The following is a 12,556-nucleotide window of genomic DNA, read 5'->3' as shown; positions in this document are numbered from 1 at the left end:
CAGTATGCTAATTATGTACACGTACTGCAAAGATGATTTGTTAATATATTAAATAATCAAAAGCCTTCACTCCAGAGGTCAATACTACCAGAAGTTGAGCCATTAGCCTACCACATGTTAGGCATGCAATCTTCTTGGTAAAATGAATGTTATTAAATATGTGTACTAGCCAATATTTCATCGGCACATCAACTTTCCCAAGAACTTGGTATAACAATAGTGATCCTCAGAGCCTGTCATCTTCAGAGAGAAGTCTGAACCTTGAGATTAAAAACAAATCCTATTTCTTGATACTTATCAGTATTGTGATGCCAGACTCTGACTAGAAAGTTGGATAAGGCCCAAGGATGTAGTACAGTGGTAGAGCACCTGCCAGCATTCATAAGACACTTGATTCAGTAACACCAGTACTATTGAAAGAAATGCAAAAAGTCAGGAGATAAGGAAAGTTGATTGAATCTTAGCTGTATAATTCTACCAAATCAGCCCAATTAACCCTTATACAGAAGATATTATTATATATCTAAATATAGAAAGCTGAGGCACGATAGAGACTCCAGAACAGGATATACAACTACTTTTTTGTTTGTAGGCTAATAAATATTTGTGAGAATCAAATCTGAAGTGGGCTTTTAGTGCAATACTCTTTCATGGCAATGAGATTTTATGGGAGTCCAAACTATACTTCTACCTATCCCTGATTAATGGAAGTGACTGGTATTTTAAAAAAAGAACCTAATAATAAGGAACCACCAAAGTGGCTCAAGTCACTTTACAAACGAAATTTTCCCTCTGAATCCAGAATAATAAAAACTAAGTCCAATCTCTCTACATATTTCACAGTCATATTCTTCTTTTTCCTCTCAGGTCACTTACCAATTTTTTCATCTTCCTGTACCATTTTCCTCTCTTCTCTGAAAGCCCTGAGCCAGCGTATTTTCTCCTCCAGCTTTTTGGCAAAGAACAGATGTACTTCTTCTGTTTCCTTGTTGTGAAGCTTAAAAGCATTCTTCATGCTTACATTAAAGTCATCATCTCTGCCATCTTCAATATCAATTACCTCATACTTATCCATGTCGATGCGACCTTTGTAGTACAGGATGTCCCTCCGGATTAGGTCCTAGGTGAGAAGGAAGAGGAGGTATGTGCCAAGTGGGTACTAGAAGAGCTGGCATAAGGGCTGAAGCAGGATATCAACACCATCATTATTTTGGAGTACACATAGGGCTTGTTAAGTTCCAAATTTAGGCAAATTAGATTACTGCCCTAAGAGATGCACCACACTTAAAGACTATACCAAACCCCAGCATCAAATCTTGGATGTGTTTACAAGATTTTTGATGGGAAACACAAAACAGTATGCCACAAAAGTACTTGTAGCAGGGACTTTTCCTCTTCTATAACACTAGCAACCCTACTAGAAGCATCAAATGAGCTGACTGATAGTTTGAAATGTAGTGAACACCCCAGACAAGACAGTGGGACCACAATATTAGAGAAGGGATTAAGTGTAAGAGTAGCTGAGAAGCCACAGTCTACTAGCCAGGGAAGATTACTGGAGGTAGTTCTAACACTTAGTACTTGGGAAATTTAGAATAGGCCTACTGTGGCAAGAAAAGACAGGCTAATGCTATAGTGAATGAACAAGATGTCTACATATCAAAATAGATGAATCTCAAAAATACTATGTGAGAAAAATAAAATTATAGATGGTACAAACAATGTATTGCTTTTTTGTTACTGTTGTTTTGCTCTATGTAAACAGAAATGGATAGGACCAAACTCCAGTCAAAGAAACACTCATTGCTAGTCCATGAATACTGCATTATTTCTCTATTTACTTATTTGCATTTTTAATAATGTAAGAAAACTTTTAAACCTGCTATTGAATCCAAATGTTAAGATCCCAAAGCTTGCTCCATCCTAAATCTCGTTTATCATTCTTCTGGTTTCCTTTTTGTACAATAATATCTGACTTAAATCTACTTCACCTAAAAACATATAAAGCAATGGCATATAATTTTTAAAGATGCATATGCACAGAAATTATTAGGAATTAGGTGACAATGATGTGTACTACATTCAAAAGAATACCACACAGAAAATGGGAAGTAGTCAGTGAGGAAGGAAAGGAAGAGAAGGGAAAAAAAAGGAGAAAAATGCATTTGTAATGAATTAATTCTTAAGTTAGTAAGTAGATGAATGTACATTAGCCTTATATTTTCATGAATATCAAATACAGTGTTTCATATTTTGTAAGATAAAAAAGAAAACAAAGACATATGGGCCTATGGGATATGAGCTTTAATAAATCTCCTAGAGTGGCCTCTTTAGTTCCTCCTTCTATCATTGCTTGCACCCATCCTCTTCTGAGAGAATATCTATGGCTAGGACATGTGATATGGCTGAGGGTGGTCCCTGTGAACTCTGTCCTGACAGATGCTATCTTAGTAGCTGGGTTGCTTTCTGGCCAGGTTTCCCTCCTCCTTGTTTGTATCTGGCCCTTCAGTCAGTTGGACAGAGTCAGAAACACTGATTTTTATTAACATACAAGGCAAGATCACAATATATAGCAAATATTAAAAATTTAAAAAATATATTCTAGTAATAGACAAATTGCCATTAATTTCCCCCTCAAAATAGTCCCTTTCACTTTGATCACACTATCACCTTGTCCTTGTCACTTTCTTAAATATTTCTGTAAGTTCTCTTTTGTAAGTTTTACCAGGTGTGGTGAATACTGCTACTGAGTGCATCCAATGAAACACAGGCTTGTATAAATGTTAGTGTCTTCATCCATCTTATTCACTGGATCTGGTATAATATGACTTCTGGCTTTTTCCCAAAGTCAAAATGACAAGGAAAGATAAAGGTATGAACTGAATCAGGACATTAAGAAAACATGATTCTGTAACTAGATATTTGTGAAAGAGGAAATTCAGAGCTGCTTCAGAAAGTGGCAAAAATCATGGAATACATGTATTCAAAGCAAGGGGAAGTATATTGAAGGGATTAATGGAAAGGTTTCTTTTAGTATAATTTTTTTTCTAAATTTAAACAACTGATAATAGCTTATATGTTGCATTGTAAATGTGTATGTACATACATACTTACCCTAGGAAAGAGGTGGCTGATTTTCTTTAGGTTTTTTTTTTACTAATTGTTTCCTAATTTCTCACAAGTAGCTACCACAAATATTGGTGTTAAATATAGAAGTAGTGATCAAAATACCTGGTAAATATTTAAATTTTTAAAAAATTGTCACAGTAAGAGATATAACCCTCTCAAAATACTACGCCCCCTTTTTTAAAACACACTTAAGCCATCATTCCTGCTACTTCTTGAAGCAGTTTTAAAAGTCTGCTTTGAGTAGTGTCTTGAATGCTGTTGCCAAGTGCTATTTAAAAGGAAATACAGGGTTGTAAATACATGGTTTATCTTCATTCACTTCATCCACTGGATCTGGTAATATATGACTTCTCGTCCCCAAAGTAAAAATGATTATGAAAGGTAAATGTTTTGAACTGATTCAGGATGTTGAGGCAGCTATGACATTGCAACTAAAGACACTCAAAAAAGAGTTTCTCCACAATTGCCTCAAAAAGTAGCAAGAACAATGAGATACTTATGTTCAAAGTGAGGGGGAGTATTTTCAGGTGGAAATGCCATGTGTCTTTTACTGTAATTTTCTTTAAAAATCTAAATTTTAATCTTATTTTTCCAATTACACTTCAGAATACATATTTTAAAGTTTTTATTTTAAAGAGAAAAAGTAAAACAAAATTTCATAACCAGATAATAGGAAAGTAACAATAGTTAGCACATTGCATAAAATTATCTTGAAAATAGTAATTTGGTTTACAAGATACAGGCATGAAAATATGTCCAAAAATATTAGCACAAATCTTTCTTTTCAATGAATGAAAAGAAATTAGTAATATAACTATCTTTTAACTATCTTGTGTGTATGTATGTGTATATAGATAGATTGATAGATAGATAGTTTTTTCCTTTTTTCTTTCCTTCTTTTCTCCTTTCCTCCATGCCAGAGTCTATTTACTTTTGAACATTTTCTTCTCATTTCACAATATGTATTGTACATTTTGGATATTATTTAGTATCTTGGTTTTTACAGTACGGAAACAATGTGATGTTTACACATGTGATTTTTAATTTTTTCACTTATGAATATGATCTCTAGTGCAATCATTTACCAACAGAAGTCTCAAGTTTACCCTTCTTTATGGCTGAGTCATACCTCATTGTATTAAGTGACCACATCTTTTTTTTAGCCATTCCTCAGTTGATGGGCATTTGGGTTATTTCCAAGATCTGGCTATTACAAATTGTGCTGCTATAAACATGGGTGGACATATATCACTATGGCATGATGCTGTTAATTCTTCTGGGAAGATACACAGAAGGAGAATAGCCAAGTTGAATGGAACATCTAATCTCAGGTTTTTGAGCAATCTCCATATTAATTTTCACAGTGGTTGCACCAATCTGAATTCCCACCAAAATGGAGAAGCATTCCTTTTGCCTTACAACCCCTTCAGCATTTGTTATTGATTGATGACAGCCATTCATTAAGGAGAAGGAATCTCAGTGTTGTATTAATTTTCATCTCTCAAATAACAAATGAAGTTGAATATTTTTTATGTATTTATTTACCATTTGTATGTCTACATCTAAGAAGTGTATATTCATTTCAGTTGCCCATTTTTCATTGGCTGTGTTTGGACAATCTGAATTTTTCCAGTTCTTTATGTTTTAGATATAACTCCTTTGAGGGGCAACTGGTTATAATTTTTCCCACTCTGTAGGTTGTACTATCACCCTGTTGGTGATTTCCTTTGTTGTGCAAAAACTTTTTAATAAAGTGAAATTCCATTTGTTGATTCCTTGTAGTATTTCTTGTGCAGTGTGGGTTTTGTTCATGAGGTCTTTGCCTACATCTAGGTCTTCAATATTTCTATATTTCAACATATAGAAAGCCAGTTTTTCCACTACTGTTTCAAAAATTCTATATATCTTCTCTTCCTGTATATTTAGTATTCCTATTTCAGTATTTAAGTCTTTGATCCCAAAAAGTGAATGAGCCATTTGCGGAATGTGGGGAGTGAGAACAAGGCCACATCAAGAAGCAAGCCCCATCTGGAACCAGCACCACATGTGGGCTGTCACTGGTCTTGGGACAGCCATACCTCAGACCCTTCAGGTATGTGGGCTGACAAACAAGAAGCACCAGTCCCCCCACCTTAAGTGACCAGCTGATCTGAAGAAACACAGGCTGTGATGATAGCTGTGGAGGTGAAATATAACTGGATACCTGTAGTGGTTTGGTGTTTTCATTGACCTTGCAGGTCTATGGCCAGGGGTCTGATCATCAGTTCAGGGGATAGCAGTACAGTGTGGCATCTGGGGTGGGGAGGGTCTCCTTCTGAAGATTGTAGGCATTGTTGATTTCCTATTGTCATGTTTTTTAGTCTTACACTATTTTCATTGTTTTGTTTGGCTGGGTTTTATTCTCTTTTGTTTCATTATGTTAAATTCAATGGCATGAGCAGCTATTTCAAAGGTAGCAATATATATTATGGCAGCAATTTTGGATTTACTATTGGCTTGTTTTGAAGTCTTTTATTGTATTCATTGTTTTGTTTTTATTGTTTCTATTCTGTTCTGTTCTGTTTGATTTTTACTATGTCTGAAGTTATCTTATTCATTGTTTTGTTTTTATTGTTTCTACTCTATTCTGTTCTGAGTGATTTTTACTATGTCCAAAGGTATTTGAAACATTTTGTAGACAACAAAAGGCTTTATGGTAACTATTTTGACTTCATAATGTTTTGAAGTCCTGTATCACTTATACTTGTTTGTTTTGATTGGTTTTATTATACTTATTTTTATCTTTTTTAAAATAAAAAAGTGCATGATGATAGACATGAGTCTAGTTTTAGTCTTCAACATATAGAAAGCCAGTTTTTCCACTACTGTTTATTATAGGGGCTGTGTTTCTTCCAGTGAACATGCTTAGGAACTTTGTGAAAGATAAAGTGGATGTGTGTTTGGAATTCTGTCTGTATCTTCCACTAATCCCCAGGTCTGCTTTGTTACCAATACCATGTTTATCATTTTATCACAGTATCATTGTAGTATAAATTCCAGTCAGGGATTGTGACTCTCTCTTGCCTCTGTTGTCCCAAATTGTTTTTGCTATTCTAAGTCTCTTCTGGTTACAAATGCGTTTTAGGATTTTTCTCTAATTCTGCAAGGTATGCTAATGGCATTTTAATTGGATTTGCATAAAATCCATGTAAGAATTTTGTTCATATGGCCATTTTCACTCTGCTGGTTCTTCCTACTCATGAGCAAAGGATATCATTCCATGTTCTGATATCTTCTTTGATCTTCTTTTTCAGATTACTGTAGTTTTCAATATATAAATCTTTTACTTCTTTTGTTAGACTTATTTATTCCTAAGTATTTTTTGGATGCTATTGTGAAGAATATTGTTTTTCTAATTTCTCTCTGAGTGAGTTTGTTGCTTATGTATAGGAATGCTATTGATTTTTGAGTGTTGACTTTGTATCCAGCTACACTACTAAATTTGGTTATTAAATTTACAAGTCATTGGTCGAGTTTTTGGGGTCTTCTATGTGGGATAACATGTCATCAGCAAATAATGATAATTTAACTTCTTGCTTTACTTATTCTTATTCATTTTCATTCTTTCATTTGTCTAATTTCTCTGGCTATTATTTCCAGAACTATATTGAGGAGTAGTGACAATGGCCAACCTTGTCTTGTTCCTGCTTTTAGAGTAAAAGGTTTCATTTTTTGGTTCTTTAATATGATGTTGGGGGACAAGGATTTAGCTCAGCAGTGTAAGCGCCTGCCTTGCAAGTGCAAGGTCGTAAATTCAATCTCTGGTACGGGAAAAAAAAGAAGAAATATGATGTTGTCTATAGCTTTCATCAGATTGAGACAAAGACCATCTAATCCAATTTTCTGTAGGATTTTTATCTTGAATGGGTGTTGGATTTTGTCAAATGCTTTCTCTGCATCTATGGAGATGATCATGTGATTTTTGTCTTTGGCTCTGCTAATCTGGTGTATTACATTTATTGATTTGTGTGTATTCAACTATCCCCACATCCCTGGGATGAATCCCACTTGGTCATGGTGTATAATCTTTTTGATGATTTTCTGTGTTGTTTGCAAGTATCTTATTAAGGAGTTTTGCATCTATTGTCATTAGAGAGATTGATCTATGGTTTTCTATTCTGATTGGGTTCTTCTCTGGTTTAGGCATCAGAGTACCTTTCAGGAAAGATGTTAGAAGTATTGCTTTCCTATCAATTTCATTACAGAGTTTCAGCATTAATGGAATTAGGTCTTCTTTAAATATCTTGCAGAACTCAGTAGTAAATCCATCAGAGTGTGGTCTTTCCTTCATTAGTAGGTTTTAAATTGTATTTCCAACTTCACTGACTGATACCAGGTTATTTAGAAAACAAATCTTCTTGATTCAGTTTTGCTAATTCATATGTGTCCATGAATCTGTCCATTTCTTCTGTTTTCCATTTTATTAAAGTCCTAGAAGTAGGTATTAATATCTTGTGGATTTCCATAGGATCCCTTGTGATTTTGCATTTTTTCATTCCTAATTGACTGAATTTGAGTCTTTTCTTTCTCTTTTTGATAAGGTTGGCTAGAGGTTTATTAATTTTATTTAATATTTCAAAGAACCAACTGTTTGATTCATTGATTTATATATTATTTTGTTAGTCTCAAAATAATTAATTTCTGCTCTGATCTTTATGATTCCCTTTCTCATATGAGATTCAAATTTGACTTCTTTTTCTTTATCTAGGAGTTTGAGGTTCAACACTATGTTTTTTGAGCTCATACTGTGTTTTCCTGCTTTGAGAGTTAATGGCTATAAATTTCCCTCATATGACTGCTTTCATCATGTTCCATAAGTTCTAGTATGCTGTATTGGCATTTTCATTTTATGGTAGGTATTGTTTAATTTCTTCCTTAATTACCTCTTTGATCATTCATTAGTCAGCAGGGTGTTGTCGATTTTCCATGTGTATAAGTACTTTTGTGGTTTCTTTTGCTGTTGGCTTGCAGTTTCGTTGCACTATGATCACAGAATATGCATGGGATTATTTCAATCCCTCTGCATTTATTATGCATGTTCTAGGTGATAATGTGAGGTCTGTTTTGGAGAATGTCCCATGTGCAACTGAGAGTGTGTATTCTGATGTAATAACCAGAATGTGTATTCTGATTCTACAGGAACACCCTACAGACATCTACTAAGTCCATTTGTTCACAGGTTTGTTTTAATTCTGATATGTCTTGGTTGATCTTTTATCGGGTTAATCTATTTAATTGCGAGTAGGGCATTAAGACCCCTCATTCTAATTTGATTTTTCATGTCCACTAATATTTGTGTTATGTAGTTGGGTGCACCAGTGTTTGGTGCATATGTATCTATGATTGTTATACCTTCTTTTGGAGTCTTCCATTAACAAGTATGAAGTTACACTTTTTGTTGTTTTTTTTTTTTTTTTTATCAGTCTTGGTTTGAAGTTCACATTGTCTGAAAATAGAACAGATATCCTTGCTTTTCTCTTGGATCTAGTCACATGTACTGCCTTATTTTTTTCATGTTATTTTCCTGTTGTTGGTTCCCTATCTATACCCTCTGTTTAACTGCTTGCCTTGCCTGGTGGCTTCTTTCTAGTGGTGTTCTTGTGGTTGTGGCCTTTGTTTTCTTTTTCTAGTATATGCTGTAGAGCATTTTGAAGACCTGGTTTGGTGGTCATGAATTTCCTCAGGTGTTCTTTGTCATGGAAATATCTTATTTGTAAATCAATTTTGAAATCTGGGTTGGAATTTGTTTTCTTTTAGGGCTTGAAATATCCACTGCAAGTTCTCCTTGATTTGAGGGTTTGGGTTGAGAAGTCTGCTGTGACTCTTGTGGGCTTACCTTTATAGATGATTTTTTGTCTTTCTCTAGCCACTGTTAGTATTCTGTTCGTGGGCTACATTTCTGGACTCCTGATTACTACAGGCCTTGGTATGCATTTATTTTGGTTGTGGCTGTTTGGAGCTCTACATGACTTATGTACTAATATGCCAAATATTTTATCCTTGCTTGGGAAGTTTTTTGCTATTATTTCTGTGAAGAGATTATTTTATGGCATTTTCACTGTCTCCAGCTTTCTCACTTGCCCCAATCAATCTTATGCTGTTGTATTTTGCTTTATCTTATAAATGCAGGATTGAATTTTCTTGGTGTCTTGAAATTTTTAAGATTTCATAATCACTAACCACAATTCTGTCTTCAAGATCTGATATAGACTAATATCCACTTAATATGTTGCATACACTTTCAATGGAAGTTTTAATTTCTTGGATCTAGTTTGGATCTGTTTCATGGATTCAATTTCTCTCCTATGTTATGCATTTGCAGTTCCCATGATTTTCATAAACTCTTCTATTCCTATTTTTTAAAGGAGGGTAATACAAAATATAACTAAACAGAACCAAGCAGATGAGAAGAAAACAATGCAAGTGACACAGGATTTCAAAGCAAGACATCAGGAGACGCACAATGGCTACCATAATGTCTCCTATTTCCTTCAAAATAATTGTATATATCATCACACACAATGAATTCATAAACAACAAAATAGAATAAAACTGATCAAAACAGAATAATGAAAGCACTACAGGTCTTCAAAAGCAGACAATACCAAAGTCAGTAACAATGATTACTGAAATGTCTCTTTTTCTCTTCAAAATAGCCATCCCTATCTTTATATATATTCAAATTAAATAACAAACAATAGACTAAAACCACTGTAAACAAAGAATAAAGTCATTATTGGATTTCACAGCATGATGTTCATATAGAGGCCTCTACAGAGGCCTAGAACTTCTCAACAGTTTAAGTGAATTGATTTTATTATGCATGATGATATGAACAGCCACTTTGAAGAAAAAGACACATTATGGTATCCATTGCTGATTTGCTGTCATCATGCTGTGAAGCCACACATCAGAGATCTGATTTTTTGTTCAATTACTTCTATGTTTTAGATGGAGTCCTTTGTTTGAGGGACAGTTGACTAAGATATTTTCAAAATTCCAGGAATGAGTTAGGGAGAATGGCTTCCCTTTCAATTTCATTGGAAAGTTTGCAGAGTGTCAGCATTAAATGTTCCTTGAAGTTTTTGTAGAATTACACAGTGTGTATATCAGGACCTGGGTTTTCTTTGTTGGTAAGGTTTTAATTACATTTTCTATTTCACTAATTGAAATTGGGTTATTCAACAGTTTTACATCTTGTTGATTCAGCCTTCATAGTTCATATGTTTTTAGGAAACTCTAGTTTTCTGTGTTATCCAACATATGAGAGTAGAGATTTTCGAAGTATGTTTTGATGATCTGTATTTCCACAGGGTCTATAGTGATTTTACTCTTTTGATTCCTTACTGCATAAGTTTGAGTTTTTTGTTTCCTTTTTAAATAAGGTTGGATAGGTGCTTATCAATTTTATTTATTCTTTCAAAGAATCAACTCTTTGATTCATTGATTCTTTGTATTGTTTTCTTAGTCTCTATTGCATTGACTTCTGCTCTGATCTTTATAATTTCATCCCTTCTTTTGCCATTGGGCTTGACTTGCTCTTTCTTGTTTTTCTAAATGTTTGAGGTATGGCATCAACTTTGTTTATTTGTGTTCATTCTGCTTTTCTGATGTTGGAATTTACCACCACAAATTTTACTCTGGGGATTGCTTCCATTGCGTCTCACAGGTTTGGGTAAGTTGCATTTATATTTTCATTCACTTGCAGATATTGTTTAATTTCTTCTGTAATTTCCTCTGTGACCCACTGATTGCTCAGGAGTGTGCTATTTAATTTCCATGTGTTTGTGAGGTTTTTTTGCAGTTTCCTTTGTCATTAATTTCTAGTTTCATGACACTTGATTTGGTAACATGCATGGGATAGTTTCGATTGTTTTGCAGTTTCCTAAGCATGATCTGTGGGCTTATGTATGGTCTATTTTAAAGAATGTCCCATTTGCTGCTAAGAAGAATGTATATTCATTCTAATGTTGTTGGGTGGAATACTTGTACATGTCCATTAAGTCCATTTGCTCACAATTGTGATTCAGTTCTGTTATTTCTTTGCTGATTTTGTGTCTAGTTCTGTCTCTTTGGGTCAATGGGGCGTTCAGGTCTCCCATCAGAATTGCGTTACTGTTTATTTGATTTTTCTTTTGTGTTAATATTTCTTTTGTATAGCTGGGTGCTCTCAAATTTGGCACATATATATTTAAGATTGTTATTTCTTCCTCTTGAAGTTTTACCCTAACAACTATGCAGTAACCTTCTTTATCTCTTTGAATCATTCTTGGTTTGAAGTTCACATTTTCTGCAAACAGAATAGCTACCCCTGATGTTTTTGGGTTCCTGTTGCATGATGTATTGTTTTCCATACTTTGACTTTCAGTCTATAAGTATATTTTTGCATCAGATTGGTTTCCTGCATAAAGCATATGTTTGTATGTTGCTGCTTAATCTATTCTGCCAACCTATTTCTTTTAATTGATAAATTCAGGCCACTTACATTAATGGTTATAACTGATACATATTGGTTTATTTCTGTCATGTTATCTTTCTGCTGTTAGTTCTTTACCACCCACCACCCCCCGTTTAATTGTTTGCCTTGCTTAGTGGTTTTTTCCTATGTCTATTTAGAATGTCTTTCAGTATTCTTTGTGCAGTTGGTTTTGTGGTCATAAAGTTCTTCAGCTGTTGTTTGTTATGGAAGTATCTTATTTCTCTATCAATTTTGAAGGACAGTTTTGTAGGGTATGTCAATCTGAGTTGGAAGTTGTTTACTTTTAGGATCTGAAATACTTCACTCCATACTCTTCTTGACTTCATTGTTTGTGTTGAGAAGTCTGTTGTGATTCCAATGGGCTTTCCTTTATAGGTGATCTCTTTTCTCTAAAAGCTTTGATATTCTCTAATTATGTTGAATTTCTGCAATCTTGTATATTATATGTCTGGTTATAGTTTTATTTTGGTTATAGCTATTTGTAATTCTATATGTTTTGCTTCTCTGAATGTCAGTTTCCATTCCCATGTTTGGGAAATTGCTAGCCATTACTTCTATAAATAGTCTTTTGATATCATTTGTGTCTTTACCTTTGTCATTGACACCTATCAATCTTATATTGTTTTTCGTTGCATCATCTTGAAGCTGCTGAACTATTATTTGTTGATTCCTTGTTATTTTTAAAAGATCTTTCCTGTCCTATTCACTAGCTGTATTCCTGTCTATGAAGCCTCAAAGTCTATCTTCACTTTCATTGAGATGGTTTGGCCAACTTTCAATGTAGTATTTGATTTCCTGAGTATCTCTTTGGATTTACTTCATGCATTCTATTTCTTATATTATTCATTCAAGCTTTCATCTTTGTGCAGGGTTCCTCAATGTTTTTTTTTTAAACTATGTCCTCTTTAG

At 34.1% G+C, this 12,556-nt stretch overlaps 1 protein-coding gene across 8 annotated transcripts in view; it reads right to left on the bottom strand.

The window, feature by feature from the left end:
- Arhgef9 (Cdc42 guanine nucleotide exchange factor 9) overlaps window positions 1-12,556 on the bottom strand; it is a 193,396-nt gene that overhangs the window by 11,297 nt on the left and 169,543 nt on the right. For all 8 annotated transcript variants that reach the window (XM_063246016.1, XM_003462749.5, XM_063246022.1 and 5 more), the window contains one exon: window positions 877-1,120. In XM_063246016.1, coding sequence (XP_063102086.1) covers window positions 877-1,120 — 244 coding nt within the window. The remainder of the gene's footprint in view (window positions 1-876; window positions 1,121-12,556) is intronic.

Source organism: Cavia porcellus, unplaced genomic scaffold, assembly GCF_034190915.1.
Source record: "Cavia porcellus strain 051 isolate PalLab524CR breed Dunkin Hartley unplaced genomic scaffold, mCavPor4.1 scaffold_3, whole genome shotgun sequence".
NCBI lineage: Eukaryota > Metazoa > Chordata > Mammalia > Rodentia > Caviidae > Cavia > Cavia porcellus.
This window is presented reverse-complemented; position numbering and strand designations above follow the sequence as displayed.